Consider the following 27,030-nt stretch of genomic DNA (forward strand, 5'->3'; position numbering starts at 1 on the left):
AATTCTGCAATTTAACAAAAATATCACATACGAGATGTTTCTTCACTGTTTACTTTCATATAATCCTTTACATTAGATTAGATAGACTTTATTTATCCTACAACGGGGAAATTCCCTCGTTACATCAGCTCAAGATGCAACAAGTACAGAAAAAAGTCAAATACACAGAGATGAATAGAAAAAATAGTTGCATGTCCTTTATGAACATTTAAAGAAGAAATCCTTGTGTATGCATTTAATAACAGAATTACATCAAATATAAGATGCTCAGTAACTCGTTACCTTCACTCATTCTACAGTCTTGTGTCCTTAAAGTGTGTGGACGTTTGATAAATGGCTATTTTTGAGAATCCACCTCCAAATGTAAACAAATAAGCTGCGTGGGCACAAACAAAGCACCCACACAGAGAAGTGTTTTATTGTTCTATCTTCAGAAATAACCTCATTTCTTTTTCTTGTCTGTTGACTCACAGTGAACACGTATCAAACCTCATGATCTCACAGAGGAAGCCTGTTTGGAGGACGAGCAGCGTCTCTCGATGTCCTGAAGCTGAAGTTGAAAAAAGTGAATAATTACAGCGAGTCTGCCCTCGCAATTATAAAGAACACCTTTACTGGATGACTCGCTTTAACACACTTTTCACAAAGAAAACAAAAAAATTGTCCCTTTCTTTTTGGGAGCCAGTGATTAATGACTTTATATAACCTTGATTGTGTTTCAAGTATCACACACGGGTCACTGCTTTCCTGCGGACACAGACTTCAGTTTAATCTCAGCCGGTTATGTGAGCGACGAAACACTCTCTGCACCAATTTAATTAACTTATGTAACACTTTGTACCCATCCACGTCAAAATAACTCATTTGTGTTGTTGATTTGACTCCTGATTACTTTTTTTTTTCTAAGCTCTGTTGATGACATTATAAATTATCTTCTGCGACTTGGCTTCAGGTCATCTCCGAAACTCTTTCCAGCAACAGATCATGTTATATAAAGCATTGAAGATTTACATGATCCTTTTAGTGTAATCCCATTGACCATTTCTTTAGTAGCAATGGATCTTAAGTCTCTCTGGTGGAGGTAATTGTTTTGTGTGTCCTCTGAGGAGAATGGAGAGCTGGGTGGTGTGGTGGTGCCAGCGGACACTACTTGGTTAAGGTTACGAGTTCCCGACTTCTCTTCAAAAATATCTATTTGTTGTCAAAAGATGGCTGGTAATTGCACAGAGAGAATATGGGGTCATGCTGAAACCATCCCAAACTGTGGCCACTTGCATGTCAGCCCTCTCGCCTGTAACTCCACCACCATCCCTTCCACCTCCACCTGATATGACAGTCAGGTCACCGCAACATGTTACGTAGCCTCTGACCGTGTTGGTGGCTTGCTCTCACGTTAAGCGCCCAACATTTTATCCTGACCCCCCGTGGAGATTGAAAAGCTTTTGTTTTACATCACTTTAATGACATAATGAAGCCGGGGTTAGAGTTAATGCCACTGTCGGGGCTTAAAAGTTCAAACTGATCCTGTTTGTTGTTTCCTTCTAAGCCTGTTGGTGATGTAAGGCTGCACGGGTCGGGCCTGGTGTCGGCGCTTTATCTGCCTCTACAGACACGACACGGACGAGTACCCAGATCCTTTTAGTAGAAGTATTGGTGCCAGAGTGTGACATGTAAAAAGTGCATTCAGGACTAGGGATTAAAATAATGTAAATAAGTGGATTAAGAAGGGGATTTTATTTAACAATGCATTCAGGTGCATGTAGCATACTTTGCTTTGGATGAGGTCGAGCTCATTCTTACTGCTACAAACAAGGAAAAGCAAAAAAAAAATCTGATCACACTCTAACTGCATCCTGTTAAAGCTGTGAACCGGTGACTGTGCTGCTTTTTGTGCAGTTTGACATCCGTCATCACACCAGACGCTCTGATTAAAGAAGCTGCTGTTCCCTGCAGGCCTGATTACTTCCGTCCTGATTGGAAAAAAAGATTTGAACTCATTCTGGTTGTACCTGAAATTAAAGGTCACCATGACGACCTCGTTGAACCAGTCGCCGGGATAAAGATGATTTCATTTCACAATGTTCCAAAAAGACTGATACGTCCACGTCTGCAGTGTCGGTTTGAAGTGAGAATATTGAAAATATTTGTACGTGTGTCACCACTAGATATTTCTCAGGGGACCTTCCAGCTGTGCATTGACAACTTGTTGAGTCAGTCCAGCTGATGATATTTTGTCTCTCTGTTACAACACATGTCTCACACTTGGGTAAACACACTTGTGAACTCATCCTGGGATCAACACTGCAGCTTCTGATGGCTGATAAAATCCTGACCGCACCTTTTTATTTACTATACAGAAGCGCCTGCATGCTGCTGCTGAGCCTTTTTGATTATAAATATTTTGTATGATTTTGCATGCCCACACACAGACGTGTTTTGTGAGGAGGCCAGCTGTGTTTTCAGCGTGACCTATCTTCTGTGGCTGCACACCGTGCAGCTCTGTGTGCAGCAGCTGAAGTGAACACCTAATGCAGATTAACACATAAGCCTGTTAAAGGTTGCCTCTGAAGACCTCTGCTGCATGCTACAACATACTCAGAGTCTAATGGCACGATCATACAGTCTCTGTGGCTCACGTGTAAAACGTCTGCTCAGCAGTGAAAAGTGAAAACAAGTCATCTGAAACATTTCTTATAAGATAAGAAACTTTTTAAAGGGTTTAAAAGTAACAAGTGGATATCCTCATAAATCCTTTACCACTTCTTCAAAGATCATAGGAAGCTGTCAGGAACATCTTTTGGGTTGCCGGGTTGTAAAATCTCTAACTAAATGGTGTTTATCCTCCTCCAGCATGACAATTACTTTGTCTAAACTGATATCAGATTCAGCACATTTACTCAAACTGTAGATTTGATGTTGTTTTGTGTGTATGAAAAGCTTTTTAATCATTCACGAGAACTTGCATCTATAGACCTGATGACACATCAGTGAGTAAAACGTGTTGACGTTTATGAATGCATCTCAACAACAGTATTAATACCAAGTACAAAGGTTTTTCACAAATGTATTATTAATCATGTTTAAATAATTGCTTGATTAGTTATTACAGTGCCTAAACAATATTCAGTTTTATGTTTTTTTTTCTGTTTTATTGTTTTTCTGATACTGTATTTTACTGTTTTATAACATATTTAGAAGTTACACTATGGAATTGATTAACTTCATTTCACATATTAATTTACCAAAGTTCAGACATCTTCTCTTTTCCCTTCTGTAATCTTAAATCGATGTTCCATACTGCATGTGTTGTCTATGACATCTACCCATCGTCCCAGTGTCTTGTTGATGTCTTCTCTGCTCGCCACCATGAGGATTTATGATAAATATTTGTGATGTTTTACTGTTTAACAACAGCAAATCTGTAGCGTTTCAACTTTATTTTTGACACTGATGGACAGTAAAAGACATTGTGATATTAATACCTGCATTAGTATTCACTCCATTCATTTTAGGACACATCATAGGACTTCTGTTACAGTCACATATTTGTGAACTCAAAGGTGTTAATTGCTGCCAAAGGTGAATCCACTAAATCCTGAGAAGCATTTTGTACTAATTGTTCATTCAGGTCACAGATCTGTTTCTATGGAAGCTCATTTCTGACAGAGAAAGAAAAAGAACATATGATAATATACATATTCTCTTTAGTCATAGTTATATTTCAACATTTTATCTCGTTTCGACTGTATAAATCTCACAATTTCGACTCTTTATCTCACAGTGATGACTTGCCGTGTGAATAGTGTTTTCATCGAGGTTACTTTGCATCTTTTTTTGGGCTATAAATGTCTGAAACAGGCTTCCATAGTTTCCAACACACCGTGCTGTTTTGACTGAATCGTGCAGTTTCCGGAGAAGCTGCTCACACTGTATTTATGCTCTGGGTTTCCTCCATGAACCTGCAGCTGTGTCGGTAAAGATGAGTGATACTGCAGCAGCTGCCTGATCTGGAGTCAGTGCGTCAGTCTTGAATGAGCACCTGTGAGCCTGCCGGCCCCTCCCCCTCGGCTCTCCCCATGGATGTAATCTCCGACTTGACAACAGGTACTTGTAAGGTCCCAGACAAAGTAATCCGTCCAGACCTCAGCGCAGGAGAGTCAGAGCAGAGCTCCTGCAGCGCACAGAGTCTCGGTGAGTGTGAACCTCTTCTTCTTCATCAGCTGAGTTAACACTGCTTGCATGTTGGACGACTCAAACCTCTTGTTGTTTCATTTGTGAGTTGTTTGTTTTGCGGTGAAGACTCGAGGTGTTGTGTGTTCTGTGCGTAAGTTGGGTAGTTTGGAGTGTTTCTGCGTTAATACATGAGTCATGTTGTGAGTTGGTTGTGTTCGCCTCACTGCTCAGGTGTGAGAGATGCTGTGTGCTTCAAGCTCGATCTGAATATCAGATCAGTCCCCCCTCCATTTTTTTTTTTTTTTTTTTTGCCGCAGAGCGATCTGTCCGTGGATGCCGCAGAGCAACTTGCTGCTGGTGTGAGAGCAGATCCTCCGCCGTCACTCACCCTCACATCAGCCCGGCTGCTTGCTCTCTCTCACGCCGCTCGCCAGCTGTAACTGTGAATGCACTGACGGCTGCTTTGCGTCACAGCAGTGAAAAACGCGTGCCTGGACTGTAAATCTGCAGTGAGGGGGCTGATCTGTAGACATGTGGACCGCTGCTGCAGGTTTTTGGGCTGTGCAGATGAGTTTTTGCAGAGCTTGGACACCTTCTGCAGATCGGTTCTTGTTGTTGTTGTTGTTGTTGTTGTTGTTGTTGTTGTGCACCAGTGATCTTCTGCACAGTCGCCACAGTAACAACACAGTGCAGCTGTGCAGGGCAAGCTGAGTGCAGGGGGGAAGCCAGAGTGAACAAATGTGGGAATTAAAAGGTGCAAGAAGAGAAGAAGAGATGAGTGTGGAGACGCTGTCAGAGATGCATTCATGTAAAGAATCTTACATGTACACTGCTCAGATGTTGCTGGGGACATTTGGATATTTTAGTGTTTATTTTCTGATTTGTCTGAATTTTATTTTGTGTATTGTGAATATTTTTAGATTTCCAAAACATGTGCTTTTATTGCCTATGCATGCAGTTAAAATTTCTAAAATTCACCTATTTTATTTATTCCTCTCTGCCTGGTCAGCACTTTGGTGGACTGTTGTCCTTTTAACCGAGCTCAATAAAAGTATTTGGATTAATGCACATATGCATCCATATCCCAGTATCCCCGGCTGATTTGGAGCAGTGTGCTGTGCTGCAACATTTGGGTTCGTGTGGATTCACACTGCAGTGGACGTGAACGTTGGAGTGACTCAAAAGCTCATGCAGCTTCTTCCTCATCGGTCGTGGGTTTTTTTTTTTATTGTAAAGTTGCAAGTGATGGTTATAAAATTACCAAAAAATACCATGGTCATCTAAATACAGTATTTAACTGGCCATTATATAGGTATACAGTGGATTAATACATGCTTTATATGGTATTGTCATTGTTTGACAGCAGTGACACAACTTTCAGTGACCCTGCATGTCGTGTTAACAATTAGAGGCTGTACTCTGGTATTTTTACCTGTGACGAGTCTCCAGATCAACAGTTAATCCCTTATATAAGAGGAAAGAGGGCAGGAAAACAAAGTGGGTGACCTGCTCATTTAAAGTGTTCCTAATCCCTCTCGGGTTCCACCAGATTCATTGGATGACGTGTTTTCTCACGGCTTTCTAATCCCCGTGGACATGAATGGTGGAAAGAAGTGCTCAGATGTCGGAGGAGCAAAAAGTAGAAGAACCGATCGTGCAGGATATTATTTAACTGGATCATAATTATTGATGCATTAACACATTTATCATTTTGATGTTGAGGATGGTAACAGTAATTAGATTAGATTATATAGTTGAACTGATGGGCAGCTTTGTGAATTTTCCCCGTGGGAATCCATGATCTAAAGTATTACATCACGATTGATTCATTATTTTATATCATTAAACTAAATCTGCAAAGTAATCAGTCACTTAAGTTGCCAAATAAATACACTGGAGAAACAAGTTCAGTAGTTACCTCTGAACTGGGTAGCAATCAGTAAACATCACAATAAACTGTTTTTTTTTAAATTAATTTGGAATATTTAATTTACCTTTTATTAATAATGGACATCATAAATTGATATAGTGAAGTAGAAGTATTAAGAAACAGAAAATGGGACTGAAGTACCTAAAAATGATACTTGAGTGCAGCACTTTGCTTGATTATTATTCATGCAAAGACAAAGACTTTGCTTCACAGACTGAGAATCGAATCATTATGTGATGACCAAAGTTGTTCAGGCAGATTTTTTTTTCATCAAGGCAAAAAGCTTCCTCTCACTTTTCTTGTTTGTGTGTCAGATTATTGCTGGGCACGATTCATACAGTGCAGAGTCATCTGGCCCCGACCGTGTGCTACTTCCAGCAGGGATTAGTGCTCTAACCTTAACGTCCGCCAGACAAAGACTCCCGCCCGCCGTGTCATCTGCTCGTCCTCCTGCAGACGGTCTGAGCAGCAGTCTGCAGACGCTCCAACCTTCACACCTGCCTTCTCATGTCTCCCCATTAATCCCAAATGAAGGACTTTGTCTTTGTGATTATGATGATGAGGGAGTCTGGATATTAAACCTGGATTACTGCAAGGCATTGTGGAACTTTGGTTGTGTTGCCGCCTCCTCTGAAGTCTTTTCTTTTTCCTTGACTCCCAAAGAACAAAGCCCGGCTGAAGCGTCTGCAGACATGGGTCGTCACGAGGCCGACTTCGTGTGGAAGAAAAACACAGAGAACATCCACGAGGTGTTTGACTTCATGGAGGAGCTCGGATCGTAAGTACATCTTAATCAATTTAAGATACTGTAACACGCTGAGAACACTGAATATCCACCCATGTATGACTGTCTGATGTATCCAGGTTAAACACCAAACTTGTACTTTCTTAGAGAATTTAGAGATCTTAGAGAAAATATCAAATCTAAAGTTTCAGGCTTTCATTCAGAAAAGTTCATTTGTTGTGTCGCACATCACTGAAACATGTGGGACAGTTTTCTATGGGACAAAATCTGAAAAATGAATATATAACCACCACGACTGATCAAAACTACAGTCTTTAAATCATAAACAGACCGAACACCTTTCACTGAACATACTGAGTTGAGTCAAGTCAATTTTATTATATGTTATCACAAATTTGTGTTGAGGGACTTTATAATCTGTGCAGCGTTCATCACCGTCTGTTCTTAGATGTTCAGGAAAATCTACATGGATCCAGATTCATTCAAGACATCCTACGTTTTGCTTTAATTTTTGGATCTACTGTTAGATTTTCCTCCTGTATTACTTTTAAAGTGCAAACCGAACGCTACCGCTGCAGTTAAAACTTTGGTGCCGACTTGCTCTGGCCGTGGCGTGATTACAGACCCTCGACATGCTGTTTGAGTCGGAGGACAGATTACCTGGATTGATTGGATTGACATGACGAGGCCTAATTTCCCAGAGGTCTTAGTCAACAAGACGCTCTGGCTGTCAGAGGGTTAGTCTGACTGGCCCGATGGCTGCCAGGTCAGCGCAGCTGTTCATTCACAAGAACAGCACAACAATGACAATAGTTCAGTTATTTTCACTGAAGTCTTGTTGAATTGTGTTTCAAAATAAGAAAAAGAGAAAACAGTTTGGTTGATGAATGGAAAAATAATCGGCACCTGTTTTTAAAACTGGGTTGATCAATCATGTCATTTTTAAAGCTGATACACTAAAAGATTAGCTCCCTCTCTTTGTTTAATGTGATAATATATTGAATATTTTTAGGTTTCTGACTGATGGTCACACATAACAAGATATTTGAGAACATCACTTTTGGCTTCAGGAAGTTTTGACGAGTGTTTCATCAGGTTTGGTGTTTTCGCTCAGTTATTTCCTGTTTTATTTTGTAGGTTTCACCCTCATGTATGAGTGTCGTGCCTCATTTCCTCCCTTCTGTCTCTTTCCCTCTGTTGTGTTTGCTTTTTTTTGTTTAGTTTGTCTGTTTTTAGTCTGTTCTTGGATTTCCTTTTGCCTGTTTTGCCCCTGCGAGTTTGGTGTATTCGGATTATCATCACAACTTGTGTTCCTGCTACATCCTTGTACGTTGTCTTGCATTGGGGTATTCTCGAGAGATGTTTCATAGACAACACGGTAAATTAAAGAAAATAAATACGATATAAAACTGATCAGTAAATAATGATAGTAATCTTTGCTGCTGTAAAAGCAAGGAGATGTGGTGATGTAGCACCAGCACGTACCCGGACATAAGGACAATGTATTGCCGGAAGTTGATACACCGTTCACACACACACACACACACACACACACGGTCAACAGCCCCTTGTGTTGGCCTAATTTCTGTGAGGTCAGCAGTGATAATCAGCAGGTCCTCCAGCATCCTCGGGTATTTGATGAGAGGCGGCGGATGAGAGGCCGACAGTAAATACAGGTGTGCAGCTCTCAGAGCGTCGTCAGCATGTTGGACCTGTGCTGCTGGCTGAGGAGGCTGCAGAGAGGGCTGAGATGAACACATCGGAAGTGATCAAGCTGAGTGCAGGATAAGATCTATTAAGGGGTCCAATGGGTCTGCAGCAATGACTTTAATTTCCACAAACACTTCATTTATGGTGACGCAGGTGAAGACATGCAGGAGAAGCTGCGATTGAAGAGAGATGCTGTCACTGTCTGAGCCGCTGAGTGATTCTGCTCGACTGCTGGATTTCTGTTGAAGGTGTCAACAGAGCGAACCTCCCCGGAGCTGTTTTGCCCGTTCTCATGTGGACGGTTTAGTTTTCATCTCTTCCTGTTTCCATCACAATAAAACGAGGAGGAGAATCCAGAGGGGACGGGCGATTACGTAGAAAACCAAACACAGCCTGCTCCATCGGGCCTCATCAGCACTGTAGTGGAAACAACATGCTACAGCTTTCATGATAATCAGGACACAGTCCCATCAGCGGGTAGATGTAACTCACAGGACAAATCAAAAGGCGCAGAGAAAAACTCTTCCTACATTTTCTTTCATTATTCAAGCTTCAATCAAATTTGCACACTCCAGTTGCTGCATCAGCGATCTCTGATTGCCCTCCGTCTTCTTGTCTGACGTTTTACGCGCCAGGCTTGATGGATGATTTCTCTCGAGAGTCGCAATAAGCTTCGAGGAGACGAAGGAGAGGAAGGAAATGAGCTCTGGTAACCACGGAGAAATCAGCGGAGTAATAGGATGTGAAGTGTTGGGGGAGGAGGAGGGGGGGGGGAGCTTGTACCTGTCAGCCCCACTGAGCCTGCGTTAGGATGTGTGCATGAGTGTGTGTGGCGTCTAATTGTAATGAGAAAACATGCAAAATGGAAAAATCAGACTGAAATGATCCACACTGTGCCGTTCAAGGTGGTCAGACTCTGCAGCAGGTGTGAGTTGGAGAGCATTCCTTCAGGGTCGGTGTCATCACCCTCCAGACGAAGGTCAGGGCTGAGATATGTCTGCCCACCGCCCTTGACCCCCGTCTGTGACCTGACCTGGCCTCTGCTGGTATCTAGACGCTTGCCGCTCTCCTGCCGCACATGCTCAGTTTCTGACCTCTCTGTTTCCATTGCGTCAGGGATAAAGGGCCTAATCCACCAGGTAGAACAGCTATTCCCAGACAGCGCTGAAGATAGCGTGGAGCCAGTGCAGCACAGAGCTGAATAATAAGCCCCCTGACATGTGAATTGTTAAGCCTCGGAGATCTTCAGCGGATCTTAATTGAGCCCCTCGATAACGCTATTTCTGCAGGGTGTTTTATTTCAGTTCTGGTGCGCTCCGAGAAATTGAATCTGTTTCCATCACAGGCAAACTGAAGAAACACAGTGAAGCAATTAAGTCTGTTGTATCTGCACAGCTGCAAAACAATTTTTTTTTCAAACAACCTAAAGAGTGGATTAAAATTAGAGCCGCAGCTAAAGAGATTATTTCCATTAATCGATTCATCCAGTTTTCAAAATGAGTCAACTCAAGTCAAGTCAGCTTTTATTAATGATACTGCTCACAATCATAAAGCACCCTCTGTCTTTGAACAAATTAAGAAACTGGAAGCAAACACACCCCCCCGATCGGTTGAGAACAACATGAATTAGACCCATCAGGAGGCCAAATGTCAGCTCTGATCAGATCCCCATATTTTATTTACAGTTCCCCGATTCTAATAAGAAGGAAAGACTCAATTCGTCTGACTGGAGGAGACTTTTTATCTCTGTCAGTGTGACTGACCTCATCATTATTAACCCATCATGTCTGTGTTAATCAACAGGGGGGCGTTCTCAGAGGTGTTCATGGTGAAGGAGAAGAAGACGGGAAAGCTGTTCGCCATGAAGTGCGTGAAGAAGAAACAGAAGAGAGACCTCAATCTGGAGAACGAGATCGCCGTGTTGAGGAGGTAAAATCTTCATGAGCCGTCAGCTTTCATTTCTGATGTTTGCTCAGCAGTCAGTGTGGGAAGGATTCACATCGATCAGCTTCCTGTTTGTGTTGAAAACATGTGAATTCTGTAGTGACAGAAGCATCATCATTGAAACACTTTGTTATTTCTACAGAATCCAGCACGATAACGTCATCGGGATGGAGGATTTCTATGAAAGTCGGTCCCATTACTATCTCGTCATGCAGCTGTGAGTTTTTTCAGTCTTTATCTAATCAATTAAATGAGCATATTAGTGAGTTAAAATGAGATTGAAGATCGAAATGTTCACGGTAGTGGTTTGTTCTGACCAGCGTTTCAGGCGGGGAGCTTTTCGACCGTATTCTGGACCGGGGGGTTTACTCAGAGAAGGACGCCAGCAACGTGATCCAGCAGGTGCTGCAGGCCGTCAGCTACCTGCACCAGAACGGCATCGTGCACCGTGACCTCAAGGTATGGATCAGATGATATGACACAAACATACGTTCACATGTTCTGAGCAATGATCAATAAGTTACAGCCAACAAATATCAAGGCTGATGATGAAACCTCTCTGTTTTGAGGTTTCATACAATGATGGACCGTAAAGAAGGTTTACTTCTTCTTCTGCTTTGTTAGAATAATATATTGAATACATTTATTTATGGAGTTCGGACCACCTACAAATCATCTCTGCCTGATAATCCTGTCCAGAGAGTTTTCTTTACACTCCAAATATAACAAATATAATCATGTAGATGTTCATATTTATGTGAGTTGTGTTATTCATCTCATCTAATTCTCGCAGGAGGTCAGAGATGTCAAAATATTAGACATTTTTGTTACACTTTATACCACCAATCATTAACGAATTACACATTTATACTGAATTAAACTAAAAGTTGATAGCTGTTTGATGTTTGTAGATGAACTACACAATATTTATCAACCATTTAGAATTTAAAACATGCACTTGATGAATGATTTATGAAGCATTTCACTGTTTGTAAGCAGTTAAATTACTATAAACTAAAGATTGATTAATTATTTCTCACGTTTTCTGGATTATTATTGTACAGGGATATCATTTGATCGCAAGACTTTCACGTCTAATGGATCTTCTCCATTTCCAGCATTGGTATTTTTACAGAGAGTAGACATTAAAGAACTCATTCCGCCACAGGGGAGGTAACACTTTGAGAGACTCTTCATTGGGGACATCAGTGTGTGAGCAGCTCTCCTGTCTTTGTCCCTGTGCAGCCAGAGAACATCCTGTACTACAGCCAGGAGGAGGACTCCAAGATCATGATCAGTGATTTCGGCCTCTCCAAGATGATAGAGAACGACATCATGTCGACAGCTTGTGGCACCCCGGGATACGTAGGTGAGGAAAGATGTCTGCCTGATGAATGATTTATGGACACTCACGGAGCCGTGGGCTGAAACGGGTCAGAGGAATATAAGACACACACAGGGGTGTGACACTAAGATAGACACTGTTATATATTAATACCAGTGTTTATCGATGATGTAAGGGTCATATTTTTTTTCTCACTTTCAGCTCCTGAAGTTTTGGCACAGAAGCCCTACAGCAAAGCAGTGGACTGCTGGTCTATTGGAGTCATCACCTACATCTTGTAAGTATAAAGTCACAGTGAACGAATGCTCACATAAGAGGAAGAAGGTGTTTAACCAAAGACCAGCTGCAGGGCTTCCTTTGTTTAGTGGCAGGATTTTCACTGCCGGTCATGTGTGTGTTTAGCATGACACATTTACCTACATACAGACTAAATAATGCAGTGATTGAGCCATAGCACCACCTAGTGAGCATCTGCTAGACATACTGCTCACCTACACACATGACAGTGATTGGTGCTTGTGTTGCAGACTCTGTGGATATCCCCCTTTTTACGAGGAAAGTGAGTCGAGACTGTTCTCCAAGATCATGAAGGCGCAGTACGAGTTCGACTCGCCCTTCTGGGATGACATCTCTGAATCTGGTAATTACACCGAGCACGCTCGCAGATGTGTTAAATAGCGGCTTTACTCCTTGCCTCTAATTGTGTGTGTGTCGTGTGTGTCAATTTGCAGCTAAGGACTTCATCCGTAACATGATGCAGAAGAATCCCAGCATGCGGTACACCACCGACCTCGCGCTCAGACATCCCTGGTGAGTGCCGGTCATCAGCCTTGTGTCATAACATGAGATTAAACTCTTGAAATGTTCAGTTGTCTCATGTTTTTTATAGTTGCATTTCATTTTTATGGTCCTCTTTGGGCTTTTTACTCTGCAGTTGTAATCCAAAATGAGCAAGAGCTTCGTACAACAATGGACTGTAATTTATATTTATATCCTTAGATTTCTAACATTTTAGCAACACTATACGCATACTCACTTTCAGGAAATAAACAGGTATTATGTCCAGGTGGTAGGGACTTATCTCTGTCTGTGTTAGGTCATACAGACTGGTTCAGGATTAACCTGTTCCTTGGAGTAAATGTGTTTGTTCTGTTCCCTCGACTGATTTCCAGGATAATCGGAAAGACGGCACGGAGCCAAGACATCTACTATTCTGTCAGCGTCCAGATCCAAAAGAACTTTGCCAAGACCAAGTGGAAGGTCGGTCCTCACTGATTTCTTGGCCTCACTGTGATAATCTTATTAAGGACCCACTGTTTATAGTAGATTAATCGGGTGTCCACCTAAATCCTTCCTGATTAAGGACAGTTTAATTAGATACTGTTTCGTAATCAAGCCTGCTGATGGCTGATGTAGGGCTTTTACTGTCAGGGGAATCAAAGTGGACTTGATTGTTTAGCAGTAAAAAAAAATACTCAAAAACATGAGCCTGGTCAATCTACTTTATAGACTTACTTTAGCTGAACAAACCATTTTATAAGCCTTAGCTTAGCCAAAAGTTGAAATTTAATGAATTGTAAAAGTGTAACATATCCGTGATTCCCTCCAGATCTTTTTTTCACCCTCTTGTCTATTTTCACTTCACAGCAAGCTATTAACGCTGCTGTCGCCATCAATCACATGAAGAAGCTGCAGCTGGCCCACTCAGAACTGGTCCTGAGGAAGACCAGCATCCCCGACATCAAGGTGAGCGACTTGTCCACCCTGCCGACCACAAACAACAAACGTCTTGATCCAGACAAACTTTACCCCAAGGCGGTGGAGGTCAATGGGAAAGTGAACGCGTCAAACCACATGTCCCTGCCCGCGAGCAACATTGATTCAAAGAGCCAGTACCACTCGCTGAAGGCCACCCAGAGTCAGTGCGTCGCACACCACGCACCCACTATAGCTGAGCAGGGGAAGCACGTCTACCACTCAGAGCCCGCCAACCTGAACGGGTTTGTACAAAACTAAGAAATGTCTGATGATTTTTAATTCTGAGTTTCTGTTATCGCAGCAGGACTGATGATGCTCTTCTCTTTTTGCTTTCAGGTATGGCAAAACCCGTGACAACAAACCTCTGCAGACTGGAGTTTGCTCAGTCATGTGAAGGCTGCATGAAGTTTACATGGGAAAAAAAAACACATTTTACTTGGTAGGTTCATGTAAACACTTCATCACATGTTATAATCAAATAAACTGAAGCACGAGTTAAATTATTTCAGTTACACATTTACTAAACAAGTTTTCAAAACATTCAGTGTCCCTACGTAGCATTCATAAACATGTAATAAATGGTGAGTAAGGCAATAAGGCACTAAATTGTAGTAGTGAGCAGATTAAGGGCTTTGAAGTTTGTGCTGTTCGAACATACTGTATGTCAGTTTATGCGATGCGATACAACCAGATCAGAGGCGGTACGATACGAAATGATATTATAGGATACTACAAGATAAGACTTTGTCAGAAGCAGAGGAAAAAAAGAGACTGAGTGATATAAATTAATGTTGTAAATGTCACGCTGTGCATGTCATCCTCATCCTAAATGTGTGTTTTCTGCACCTCTGCAGGTCAGTGTTGCTGCGCTGACTCAGCACGCAGCCGATTTGTGTCAGCTGGTCCCCCCGGCGCTGAGAAAATGAGAAGACGTTGATCCTCTGAAGGGCCGAAGCGGTCTGAGAGGTCCACGCAGTAGAGTGGGACATTTTTATTTTTGGAAGGAGTGCCTATGAAGTTTCCCCGACAGCTACCTGGAACACACACGCACACAAACACGCACACAACACACTCTGATGAGCAGGACTCACTTTAAGTCAGATGCACAGAGGTGGACTTCAGGACGGTTTGGACTGTGTTCAAAGCGTCGTCTCTCTTAGAGGGACTCGTGACGGGCTCACCTGCTGCCGGGCTCCTCTCCAACGTCCAGCTCGACGACCTCTGAGGTCACCGAGGCTTTACATCAGAACTCCAGGAAGAGTTTAATCAGAGCACTTAGTGTCCCAGTTCATTAGGATTGCTGTTATATGTTGCACTAAAAAAAAAAAAAATATGCACGCAATGCAGTGAGAGAGATTATTATGTGTAAGATATTAAACTTTAGTACAGTAAAATATATGGAGGGGATTAAAACGCATACTTACTGCTTTACATAAGCCATATTGTATCATCTGTTCTGGTGAAGTCGTCTCTTGTGTTTATTTGTTTGGTGTACCATTTTATTTTTCTAAAGTGTTTTGCTTCATTTTTTTATAAAAAAAAAAAAAAAAAGAAAAAGTAATTAAAAAGATAAAAACAGCTAAACATACACACAAAATGTAATATATGTTCAAACTGACAAATCATCAACAGTGTAAATGCCACAAGTATGTCCATAACTTGCCAACTCGCAGCTCTCACACGCCGTCGAACTGCTAGAATATGTGATCTATTGTACTGCCTGTGGTTCATTCTGCTTTTTGTCTCTCCGGCTTTGTTATTGATGCATTCAACAGATATTGATCTTCTCTGTGTATTATGATGGGATCGCTACGTGCTACAAATAAAGTCTGTACAGAATCTACATTAGTTCTGCTGCCGTTTGTATTTGTCTTTATTCTCTCCCGTTTGTCTTGGGTAAAAAAAAGAAGGCTACACACCGACCAGTGAAGAATATATAAGTGATAGTGGATGAGTAACAGAATTTTGCCAGGCTATTGTTGCCTTTCGCGCAAGACAGTGCTTTTAAAATGAAAAATAAATGACAATCTGAGCTTTCGGTATGTACTGAGAATGATCATTCACACAAATAAACTAAAACCACACAGACAGATTGCTGAATGATGATCAAGTCGGAAAGAATAAGGCAATAATCAAATAAAATAATAATCCAAACATTGACATTCCTTTAGATTTTTACGCCTCATTTTCCGTGACATAACATATAAACCCAGTGAATACGTTCTCTTTCCTCCCCTGAGCTCCTGTTGAAAGACTTTTCACATCTACACACACCATAAACCCTCGTCATCCCCCCTCCACAGCCACAACATGGTGAGGTCTCAGTGTGGAGACAGACTGTCCATTCAGCCAGATGAAGGCAGAAATGTGGGGCAAAGGTCTCAAACAGCCTCAACCTTTTCTCAGCAGTGGCAAACATAAATGCCCCTGAATCCGAACAGAGCTGCTCAGAGAGGAACATTACTGACAGTGTGATTATAGTCACATTACCGGCAAAGTCTGTGGAAACTCCAAAAGAAAAAAAAAAATGGGGGAAAGGTTGTTCCCTGATTTTACGACATTTAATTGCTGCCGGGCAAAAGTTCAGATGTTGATCAATGAACCACCAGGACTGTGGTTTTTCTTGCGTTTTGAAATTGTGCACTTGCAAAACTTTGTTTTTTCATATTTTGCCATTCGGGGTATTTTGTAATAGAATATGTTGCAACAGAGAAAGACATGGATACGTGCGTGATGTTCACATTTATGATTGTTCCTTTGAGAGTGGCTTTGAACCTTTGTGGCTCTTCACTCTTTTCCACGTACTTTTGACAATCGGTTGGTAAAACGATTCTGTTAAAGGAAAAGTTCACCCAAATATGAAACTTCTGTCATCATCTAGTCACCCCTATGTCGAAGTAAAATCAGGTAAAAAATGTCAGCACTTAAAACTTCACAGCAAAGGAGTCTTGCAGCATTCTCCGAAACGAGTGACACAGATGGGGACTTGTTTTAAAATGTAAAAGAATGCCCTAAAAAAACACACAAAATGGCTCCATACAGCTCATCCACTATAATCTAAGTCTGGGAAATTTCGAGAAATTCATATGAAAAGATTTTACAGACACCCTTTTTAAAGGGTAGCTGTAGCTGCTACGTTTAAAGCTTTCGCGTGCAGCCCGGCTGAAGTTGGTGCACGAGCTGGATCGTGCAGAGATTATAAATAGCCTAATGTCTTTTCAGATAAATGTTGGATTATGGCTGTATGAAACCAGTTTTTTTTTTCAGTTATTTATTTACATTTTAACACAATTCCCCATAGACTTCATTTGCTTAGGAGAGTGCTGCTGCACTATTTTGCTGTGAAGCTCCTGAAATGTTTTGTGCACTACGAAACATGCGAACATGTTCACTCTGAAAATTCTGACATGATGTAAGGAGGTGTAATGCCACCCCGTTCACCTTGTAAGTTTAGTGTGTTAGCATGCTAGCAGTTGCTAATTAGTGGTAAATGCAAAGTCCAGCTGTGGCTGATGAGAATGTCACAAGTTTTGCTGGAGTTTGTCCATAAAGTATTGGACAAGATTTTGACAAAATGATGGCTCTAGATGAAAAGTCTGGACAGTGTCTGTACAAAATGCCAGTCCATCTTAAAGGTTTTCTTTTTTCTTTAGAAATTTGGCTAAGAATCAACCTGGATCATATGTAACGGTGCCATGCGTCTGTCAGCCGCTCTGCAGATGTTCCACCGACATGCTGCCGTCTCGTGACGTTGGCCGGTTGTCACTTTCGCTGTGAGTGGATGACACATGTCTCTCTGTGACAAAGATCAGATGCATTTCCCAACTCACTTGCCTGTCTTCACTCCCTCCTCTCCTGCAGCGAGGGGATGGGGTCAAAGGGCAGAGAGTTCTAGACAAAGGCGAAGACACAGACACACGCACACACACGTTAACCCCTGCAATCTCTCTACTGTCAGCTCTGTGGTCAGACGGCGAACATGAGCCAGAGCAGCTAACGACGGCATGAATGCGGGGAACCTTTTTTTCTGCTGAATCTTATCTCTCTGTGGTCGGTGAGTGTTCAATAGAGCTGTATGTAATTGTACAGTTGTCAAACAAATTTCCAACCAATAAATGGGACTGGCTTCCTCCAGTTTCTCATGCTGTGATTGGACACCGCTCAGGCTCTCCTGATGAGGATCAATGTTTATGGTAACAAGCCACGCGACACAAACCTGCCGCTCATACTCCCACATCATGCCCTTTTACCCGAACAAGCTGAGATCTCTAAACAACAACTGCAGCAGCCTCATGAATATTCACGTCATCGTCAGTGGGGGAGTTGACCTGCCTCCACTTGTGTTTAAATTGCCGGATCTGTCCTCATCTCTCTGCCTACGAAATTCCTGACTGGGCCGAACACTGAGGAACAACTCAAAGCTTGGGCTGATCTTCAAAGTGAGTATTTGTTCATCAGACTTTCATCTACCCTTTAATCCAAAGACTGATTTGATTTAATCCAAAGTAATGTGCGTGTATGATTTCTCTTCTTCCTTCAACAGACACATCAAATACAATATGGAAACCATTGGTGAGATCATCCCATTTGCTAAGGAGATGCTAAACCAGAGGCCCAGCCGGGGCATGCTGAAGATCTACATGCTCGGCTCCACCCTGGCGATGCTCGGCGTGGTTGGCGGACTGGTGGAAACAGTTCTGCTGCCATTTACGGAGCAGGAGACTGTTGAAGACACACCGGCAGAGCAGATCAGGGAGGAGGAGAAGAAGGAGAAGAAGCAAGCAGTGAAGTCACAGTCTACCTTGGTCCACCCTGAAGTTGTAGACGTGCCGGAATCAGTAGTGATCGAGGTCAAGGCCAAACATCTGGTGACTGCTGGGCTGAGGAGCTCAGCCAACCGCCTGCATGCTTCTTAAAGAAACCCTCCCCTCCTGATGTGAATGGACACTTGAAATGTTGATGGTGGTGGTGGTGGTAAATTAAATCACCATGTTGAACAAGCCACTTTGTGCTCATTCTTTAATTCCAGATGTAGTTGAAAGTGCACTTTGCCCCTGGTGACTGGCAAAAATGTTATGTGTGGATACACTGAAAACTGCAGGCTACAGTGACGTCTGGCTGCTGGGCAGCAGATACTTGTGGATGTGACTTGATGAGTGTGTTGGAGAAAATGGAATGTGTGTGATATGATTCAATTTGCACTTTAATAAAACTATTTTTCAGCTGGCGACTGTTTCAGATCATACATTTCGTTCACGTTTCAAAGAGAGCGTCCTCAAATATTTGTAATGACATGACATGTATTTGAAAATGAAGAGGAGTAAACTACATTTAACAACGGCACTTTTTTATCAGAATTACCTTCTGTGTGAGAAATTGCTGCTCCGTTCACTCATTCTTCCCCTCAGTATGTTATGAATGAGAGGAGGCATCCACATATCCAGATCTGATCACTGCTTTTCCTCTCATTGTATTTTGTATCGGAGCATCAACATGTCCCACAAGTCTATTCAGTGATGACAAAACAAACTTGGAACTGCAGGTTATTGGAAATATTAAAATGACAGTTATGAAATGTAATACAACCTATTGTCTTACCAACTAAACCAGGGAAGTTTCATTTAAACTTGTACATTTGATTTATCCTGTTAACCAGGATGAGACGATAGTCATTGGAAGTGTTAACAAAACTGTGATTATTGGTCAATTATTTTATGACAGCTTATGTTACAAATTATTTGACTTAGATATAAATCATTATTATATTTCTTTGAGGCATTGACTGGTTCAATAATAATTTTAGAAAAAGAAACTGTTGTTGAAATTGATGCTAAAAAGCTGTTTATTTCAGCGTGTTTGGGAAAATTCTACATTCATAAATGCAAATCTCACTCTATAATCAGACCCTACACGCAGTCTAAAGAACAGTAAAGCAATGAAAATGTGCTACATGACTCTCGTAAATAGATTTAACTTGTTCTGTCTTTTCGTACACTGCTCACAATGAGTCAAGGATATTGTGATATTTGTCTCTTGAGTGTTTTGTCAATATTTTTAGTTTCCAAAATATAATATCGAGCAGTGCAAACATATCTTTCATAACTATGTTTGTCTTCAATAATTATATAGCTTTAATGTGATACAATTATTATTTTTTAAATGATGGTGATGTGAAGTGATGTAAATCTGGATTGAAATTCAGCAGGTGTAATTCTACATCTGACCGCTAGATGGCGGCAGTAAACATGGAGTGAGTTGACGTCTACATCCGGTCAGATGACGGAAGTGACGACATAAATTCGTATCGTGTTTACTAACGGCGGCTAAACGGTCGTCAGACGGTTTAAGATCTTATCACCGTGGAATTAAAACAGTTTCATCCAACCAGCAGCTGCCGAACAGTTAATCACAGATGGCGGATCCTGCGGTGGCATCGGGGGGCTCACTGAACGCAGGAGGGGTAAGAGGAGCATCTCACGTCCGCCGTCATGAGCAGGATTAGCCGAGTTTGCGGTGTTTAGCTAGCAGTCAGACCGGTGTGTAGGAAGAGACAAGCCTGTCCTGATGGTGTCTCAGCAAATATTATAAAACAACAACTCTTCAGTTCAGTATGAATCTCTTGTGCTCTGTCACAGACTATGAGGTTAGCTAGCTAACTGCTTACAGAGCTAATTTGTCGGTAAATGCTAATGGATGTGTTGGCAAGACGTGTTGATATAACATTATGTGCTAGCTGCATTTTCACGTCGTATTTCTGCACTCTTCATTCGTCAAAAATGCATATATATATATATATATATATATATATATATATATATATATATATATATATATATATATATATATATATATATATATAATGCTGTGGAGTGTATAGTTATATTTAAATGTAGTCTTGTCTCTGTATTTGATAGCCTCAATGTCACTCTTGCTAATGTCAACATGTGGTCCTGTAAGTCTAACCTGTCAAGTAGTGATTGTGTGTTAATGCTTTCTTATGCTTAAAGGTGAACTATGTAGTTTTAGGGAAGATATATATGTTTTTCAGGGTTCCCACTTAAATATTGTCACATACTTATCAGAAAGTCTGAGGATTAAAAATGTCGACTAAAGAAAACAGTTGATCCATGTAGAGATTGGACTTTTAGGCACCAAATCATGGCTCGACTCCAGATGTAAGAGGACAAAGAATGGAACTCCTATAACACTTTACACAAACTGGATCAGTGTATGCAACAATTCTCCAATTGTTTAGCAATTGGAGAATTGTTAAATTTAGCAAAAACAGTGTCAAAGAAGGCGTTTATGTGGTGATCTCAGAGGATGAGTTGAAGTTACTGAACCGCTTTGTGGAGCACACTAAAATCATACAGGGATAGCATGGTTTATTAAGTTTTTGCAACTCGTGGAATCCATGCCAGCCTGAGTGAAAGCTGTCATTAAAGCAAAAAAGACATACCCAATTATAAAATTCTGAATTTCATGTTTTCAGATCCAACTTTTATCTGAAACTGGTAAACATATGTTATCATTTGTAATGAAAATACAGTATTAGGTGCAAAACAAATGCTAAGTAGAAGTAATTTAGCTAGTGGCCTTTTCTCACCTAGTTATCTGTTATTTATGTGATTCTCAGCGTGGGAGCAGTAGTAAAGCAGCCACCAGCCCTGCAGAGAACTACAACCTGGCCCGGCGGCGCACCCTGCAGGTTGTCGTCAGTGCCCTCCTGACAGAGTGCGGCTTTGAGAGTGCAGAGAAGGCAGCAGTGGAGACGCTCACTGAGATGATGCAGAGCTGTATGTATACAAATACGTATCCCATCTGCTGTCTGCTGATGTCACCAAAACTATAATCAATATGGTTTTTTTAATAATTACGGAACCCCAGCGTAGCAATGGAAGTTTTTTAAACACTGATCTAAATTGTTTTCTTTCCTGTGTTTATGACTTGGGAACTGGTGGATAAAATGTTTTGCCAGGATAATCTTTCTACATTCCTTATTTTTTTTTCATGTGTGAAACTGACTGTGCCATACAAAAGGTACAAACAAAGAATGTTTTGGCAGGGGAATTTTTGTTCACACGAGAAAAAACAAGTATTATTTTTATGATGCATGTCGGCACAAAAATGTGTATTTGTTGATGATTCCTGCAAACAGAAATGAAATCTCATCCTGTATCATTTCATTATATCTGCAAATGTTCTGCAACACTTTTCTAAATTACAGTGTTTTGTTCTTCTCTCAGTTATATCTGAAATAGGTCGGTGTGCTAAAGCTTACTGCGAACACACCGCCAGAAGTGTCCCAACCCTGTCGGATACAGTAGTCACGCTCATTGAAATGGGTAAGTAACTGGAGGGCACCAACATATGAATGAGATATTGCTAACAGGTAATACGGAGGACGTGTTTTAATCAGTTTGTCTCACCGCAGGTTTCAATGCAGACACTCTGCCTGTGTACGCCAAGAGATCACAGAGAATGGTTATAACTGCCCGTAAGTGGACGCTCCGCTGTGCTCTGGTGTGGGTTAGGAAATTGGTTAGAAAGTTTTCTACATTGATTTGATGACGTGGCTGTGAATGTAATTTTTTTTTCCCCTGTGTTTGGATTTAATTAATTTCAGCTCCAGTGACGAACCCACCTGTGACCCCCAAAGCACTGTCAGCCGGACAGAAACGCACACATCCGGCGTACATCCCCAGCCACTTCCCAGAGTTCCCTGACCCTCACACATACATCAAAACACCTGTGAGTCAAACATTTCTTGGTCTTTTAGATAACAAATCCTGAAATAGTGTAACTTCTCCCTTTTGTAACTTTCTTTGATGACAAAATATCATAAATTATGTATTATCTGACTGAAGTACATGTAAACATCCTGCAGTTTCACAACCAGCCAAGTTCTTCATCATGTGTTACAGATAAAATCCTGAAAGTGAACTGTGTGAGTTGTTGTTTTCCTCGCAGACGTTCAGAGAGCCTGTGTCGGACTACCAAGTGGTGAGAGAAAAGGCAGCAACACAGAGGAGAGACGTGGAGCGAGCACTCACGCGCTTCATGGCCAAGACTGGAGAAACTCAGAGCCTCTTCAAAGATGACATCACTGCCTTCCCATGTGAGCATTTGTTTCCTGCATGTCTTTTGCGCGACTGAAAGCTTGTTTTATTTAAACGAGTTCTAATCTCTGCATTTGTGTCATCAGTGATCGCAGCACGACCAACCTCCATCCCATATCTCAGCGCCCTCCTGCCCTCGGAGCTGGAGTTACAGACTCTGGAGGAGACAGACTCGTCTGAGCAGGACGACCAGACAGACAGCGAGAACACAGCAGGAAACATCGTCACTGTAAGTCTCCACTGATGGAACTTGCTCCGTGTCTGATAAAAGTCTTTCTAGCAGAGTCTCTCTGATTTCCTGAATGTTAATATTATTACTACCTAGAAATATACCTCTTTCACTCTGGGATTTCTTTCAAGCCATAAATGTGAGAAACATCTTCACATTATGTGTTAATAATTTTAGATTAACGGCAAGTCCTATAAAAAGCACACTCCAAACCATAAGAATAATCTTATCGTCTGTTTTTAAAAATGTGTTAAGTCACCAGTTAATTTATGTGAGTTACAGAAGAATGAACCTCTTTGTGCTGACCCAAGGTAATTACTGGTTGGAGTGGCAGAGAAATAAAATCCTATCAGAAATCCTTATGACTGAAATGCTGATCCAGTTTTGTTACTATAATAACAGTGTTTCAAGGTAATTTAGTATTCAGCTAAAACAGCTGTGTGATGGCATCAGCGGGGTTTAGAGAAGGCATCTTTGTTCAAGGACGTGTTTTGAGGAACACACAGACGAAATCCTAAAAATCCCCTGGAAACAGGAGCAGGATTTTGTGAGAATTCCTGAGAAATACTTTGGTTCAGATATTCTGTGTCAACACTGATGTATTTGGGCTTAAATTAAAAAAACATCTTTTTAGCAGAAAAAATTCCTAAAATGTCAAAATATTCCTTTACATGTGAAGCGCTTGTGTGGTACAGCGTACAACATTAATTGCTCATTTTCATCTGTTTTTTTCCCCTCTCATTCAGGATGATCCAGGAAATGACAAAGAGAACTCCATGCTTCCTCCCAGCGGCGTCGTTCCCTCCCAAAAAGTCAGCGAGGACAATGTGATTGATAACCCGTACCTCAGGCCGGTCAAGAAACCCAAAGTGAGGAGGAAGAAATGAGTCGGGAGCCACCTGAACTAACAGACTCAAATTTTGCCACAGCAGTTGGTGTGTTCAGTGGTTCAGTCACAGAGGAGCAGCCCGGTGTTGAAGCCCACAGTCTGAGCTGGAACCAGTGGCCACTTATCCTCAGCACCGGGACCAGTACTGCTGCTGGCTCTTTGTATACTGACTGACTTCTATTGAAGATAATTTTTTGTTGTGTGAACTGTCCTTTTTTTCAGCAAGTGCTCACTCTGTTTCAAATTTGTCACATCACTTTGTAAGCAAAACCATTGTGTGACATACAAACCATACCATACCATTCATTTTGTGAATAAAGAAATACAAGTTTCTTTCTTTAATTCTGAAGTATACAACTTTTGAGGACAGTTTCAGTCAGTTCAGCTTTGCTGTTGTTTAATAGTGAAAATCGTGGTGGCATCATCAGCAGAAGAGTTAGTAATACAGACTTAAGTAGGCCACTCTGCTCCTGTGCTTCAGGAAGTCCTTTTCGCTGGTTAGCTGAAGGAAAAACAAAAAGAAAAACATATAAGATGTTGCTCCGTATAACAAGGCACACTGAATTTATCCCAACAGAGCTCTCAGGAGAAAATGATGATCCATTATGCACATCACTCATGTTTATGGGTGAGCTCGGTAGAGACAGATGTCAAAGTTTAAATGGAAAAAATAAATTCTGAAGTCAGTGTTGAAACGGAAAACCAAGACATGAAATTTGATCAAGGAGGTCGTGAGTTTGAACGTTTATCTGAAGCCAATGATTGCAGAGATTTATGATCCTCTGACAGGATTTTGCAACCCTGGAGAATTTTCACTGAGAGAATCTGTTTATATTTCACTAAGGCAGCTGGGAGGTCAACAGAAGAAATACAGCTAAATTCAGTTAGTTACATACAAGATCATGTTACTGATGCAAGTCTGCAGTTTCCTCTTTCAATTTGTTTTACATTTTGAAGTTAACGCCTCCTTCACTCACCTTCACCCTGAGGGACGACTTCTCCAGCTGAGGCAGTCTGGACCAGTCTGGCTTCCCAAAGCACATCGGCCAGCTCACTTTCCTGTTTGTCACGGTATCATGAGCGTAAGTCCCAGGGCTGTAATCACAGAATCAAACAATCTGTCAGCTCAGTTCAGCGCTGCAACACTGGAGGTGTGTGTCTGCATGTCTGTGTCTCACCCTGGGCTGTCGTCAGCTGTACACGGCGCGCTTTCAAACCTCTGTGTGTTGGAGTTGAAAGGCGTTTTGGTGGGAGGGGGGACTGTGGACCAGCTTTGATCTGCCTGGTACTGCTGTGGGGAAGGGGTCACTGTCTGCTGATAGAAGCAGTACAAAAAGAAATTAAGTTTGACATGTTGTATTCCAGCGAACTAGTACCACATTTCCATAAAGTTAGGGGACCCTCACGAGACAGATTTTAAACATAATAGTCAAATCAAAGCAGTAGATAATTTTTCAGGAACTTTTTTTGTCATGTCTGAAACAGTGAAAATATTTTCAGGAGAATCTTTTGCCATGTCTGAAAAAAAGTTTTTAAAATTTTTCAATTATTTCAGGAGTAAAATAACCAGGAGAAAATTGTTCAGTTTTTTTTTTTGTTTTTGTTTTTTTCACGTCTGAAACAAAGTGAAGAATTAATTTCCAGAAAATTATTTTTCACGTCTGAAACAAAATGAAAAAGCTTGTTCTGGAAAAAAAATTTCAGGAGAAAATTTTTCAAGAATGTTTTGCGTCATGTCTGAAACGAAGTGAAAACATTTCTTAAGAATTTTTTTGTCACATCATGTTCTTTTTCAACATTTTTTTTCATGTTTGAAAGAAAATGACAAAATAATTTCAGGAGACAAATTTTCCTGTCTGAAAAAAACATTAAAATATTTTTAGGACTTTTTTTTTTGTTTCCTGGTAAGTTTTTCTGGATTTTTTGTAATGTCTGAAACAACATGAAAAAAAAAATCCTGGGAGATTTTATGGGAATTGTTTTTTCATGGCTGAAGTGATAAAACAGTTCAGGATATCTTTTTTCATAATTCTTTTTCACATCTCAAACAAAGTGAGAAAATAATTTTCCATGTCTGAAAAAATTGACAAAAATAAATAAATAAATAAATAAAAAAAATCAGAGAATTATTTCTGGATTTACATTTTTTTTTCAGTGTCAGGAGAATTTCTTTGCCATGTCTGTAAGAAACTGAAAAACATATTTCCGGATAGATTTTTTTAGGATTGTTTTTTTTTTATTCTCTAAAACCAAGAGAAAAAAATATTCAGGAGAAACTTTTTCCATCTCTAAAAAAACTGAAAAAACATTTCCAAGAGAGATTAAAGAAAATGAAATTAAAAAAATGTTTTTCAGTGGACTGAACAATATTTTTGGGAGACATTTTTTCAGGAATTGTTTTTATCATGTAATTTCAAGAAAAAAAAAATAGAAAAAAACATCTGCTAGATACTGATAATAGCCAATAATATAAATGTTGGACACATCAGTCTGATTTATTTCCTACATCCCTAATTGAACTTGGGTAAAAGTACTTTTGCCTCAAAAGTATAATAACATACAAGTATAAAATAAAACGCCTATAAAGAGAAGGTCAAGTTAAAGAACCTCAACATAACCTGGCCTCATGTACCTTGCCACAGACTGGAAAGCGTGCTGCGGTCCTTGCAGAGAGGCCATATCCTTTATTACTGCACGGTGTCTTCTGCAGGGTATAAACTATGGAGCCGAACTGTGAAGGAAAGTTTTAAACTTAAAATCACAAAGCAAACAACCAGATCCGCTCTGCTTCCTGTATCAAAGATTACATGAAAAGGTGAGACGATAACTCGTCACTAAACCTGAAGCAGACGTTTAATAGACGGACCTCATGGTTGTCATAGCAGCCAGGACCGACGTGCGGCGCCCCCAGTCGTGAATGTTGGTTTCCCAGCCGGTCTGGTGCATAATGGAGGGGAAACAGTCTCCTCTCCTGACAGCTGCCAAAAGCCGCTCCCTGAGTAGGAGCTGTCGACATTTTGGACACAACTTGTGCGCATGAAAGTCACGGAGTCTGAAGGAAAAAAAAAAAAAAGAAAAAGTTACGCTAGCAACCAGTTAGCTTTGACTCCAGTTGCGATGACGTCGTCGTGTTTTGACTGGCTGTAACGATGGCAACCGACTTGACATGCGCATTAATTATTGACACT

The 27,030-nt window shown here is 41.0% G+C and overlaps 4 protein-coding genes across 8 annotated transcripts; 3 read left to right on the forward strand and 1 right to left on the reverse strand.

Moving 5' to 3' along the window:
* The first annotated feature begins 3,926 nt into the window (after positions 1 to 3,926).
* On the forward strand, positions 3,927 to 15,453 carry camk1gb (calcium/calmodulin-dependent protein kinase IGb). Of its 4 annotated transcripts, XM_037103097.1 has the most exons (14): positions 5,634 to 6,562; positions 6,767 to 6,881; positions 10,362 to 10,487; positions 10,645 to 10,719; positions 10,823 to 10,961; positions 11,748 to 11,871; positions 12,049 to 12,124; positions 12,375 to 12,487; positions 12,579 to 12,657; positions 13,020 to 13,107; positions 13,495 to 13,593; positions 13,663 to 13,847; positions 13,942 to 14,044; positions 14,460 to 15,453. In XM_037103097.1, the coding sequence occupies exons 1-13, from the start codon at positions 6,340 to 6,342 to the stop codon at positions 13,997 to 13,999; spliced, it is 1,500 nt and encodes a 499-aa protein (XP_036958992.1). In that variant the 5' UTR covers positions 5,634 to 6,339; the 3' UTR covers positions 14,000 to 14,044; positions 14,460 to 15,453. The 4 variants fall into 4 exon arrangements, with proteins under 4 accessions (XP_036958991.1, XP_036958993.1, XP_036958992.1 ...); XM_037103096.1 differs by lacking the exon at positions 5,634 to 6,562 and adding an exon at positions 3,927 to 4,191 and having other exon boundaries at positions 13,495 to 13,847; XM_037103098.1 differs by lacking the exon at positions 5,634 to 6,562 and adding an exon at positions 4,931 to 4,981 and having other exon boundaries at positions 13,495 to 13,847.
* A 2,433-nt stretch (positions 15,454 to 17,886) lies between these two features.
* On the forward strand, positions 17,887 to 18,833 carry g0s2 (G0/G1 switch 2). The gene is made up of 2 exons (XM_037103169.1): positions 17,887 to 18,044; positions 18,149 to 18,833. Exon 2 carries the CDS (start codon positions 18,165 to 18,167, stop codon positions 18,519 to 18,521), a length of 357 nt encoding a protein of 118 aa, XP_036959064.1. The 5' UTR covers positions 17,887 to 18,044; positions 18,149 to 18,164; the 3' UTR covers positions 18,522 to 18,833.
* A 1,060-nt stretch (positions 18,834 to 19,893) lies between these two features.
* On the forward strand, positions 19,894 to 24,184 carry taf8 (TAF8 RNA polymerase II, TATA box binding protein (TBP)-associated factor). The gene is made up of 8 exons (XM_037103153.1): positions 19,894 to 20,065; positions 21,242 to 21,401; positions 21,852 to 21,950; positions 22,040 to 22,102; positions 22,232 to 22,356; positions 22,576 to 22,723; positions 22,811 to 22,953; positions 23,700 to 24,184. The coding sequence occupies exons 1-8, from the start codon at positions 20,018 to 20,020 to the stop codon at positions 23,838 to 23,840; spliced, it is 927 nt and encodes a 308-aa protein (XP_036959048.1). The 5' UTR covers positions 19,894 to 20,017; the 3' UTR covers positions 23,841 to 24,184.
* LOC119022378 (protein pitchfork-like) lies at positions 24,168 to 26,998 on the reverse strand. 2 transcript variants are annotated; one of them, XM_037103166.1, is made up of 5 exons: positions 26,709 to 26,998; positions 26,475 to 26,573; positions 25,021 to 25,154; positions 24,820 to 24,937; positions 24,168 to 24,344 (listed from the first exon to the last, which is right to left on the reverse strand). In XM_037103166.1, the coding sequence occupies exons 1-5, from the start codon at positions 26,856 to 26,858 to the stop codon at positions 24,279 to 24,281; spliced, it is 567 nt and encodes a 188-aa protein (XP_036959061.1). In that variant the 5' UTR covers positions 26,859 to 26,998; the 3' UTR covers positions 24,168 to 24,278. The 2 variants fall into 2 exon arrangements, with proteins under 2 accessions (XP_036959061.1, XP_036959060.1); XM_037103165.1 differs by having other exon boundaries at positions 25,021 to 25,157.
* Between the last annotated feature and the right edge of the window lie 32 nt (positions 26,999 to 27,030).

This window comes from Acanthopagrus latus, chromosome 7 (genome assembly GCF_904848185.1).
Source record: "Acanthopagrus latus isolate v.2019 chromosome 7, fAcaLat1.1, whole genome shotgun sequence".
NCBI classification, from domain to species: domain Eukaryota; kingdom Metazoa; phylum Chordata; class Actinopteri; order Spariformes; family Sparidae; genus Acanthopagrus; species Acanthopagrus latus.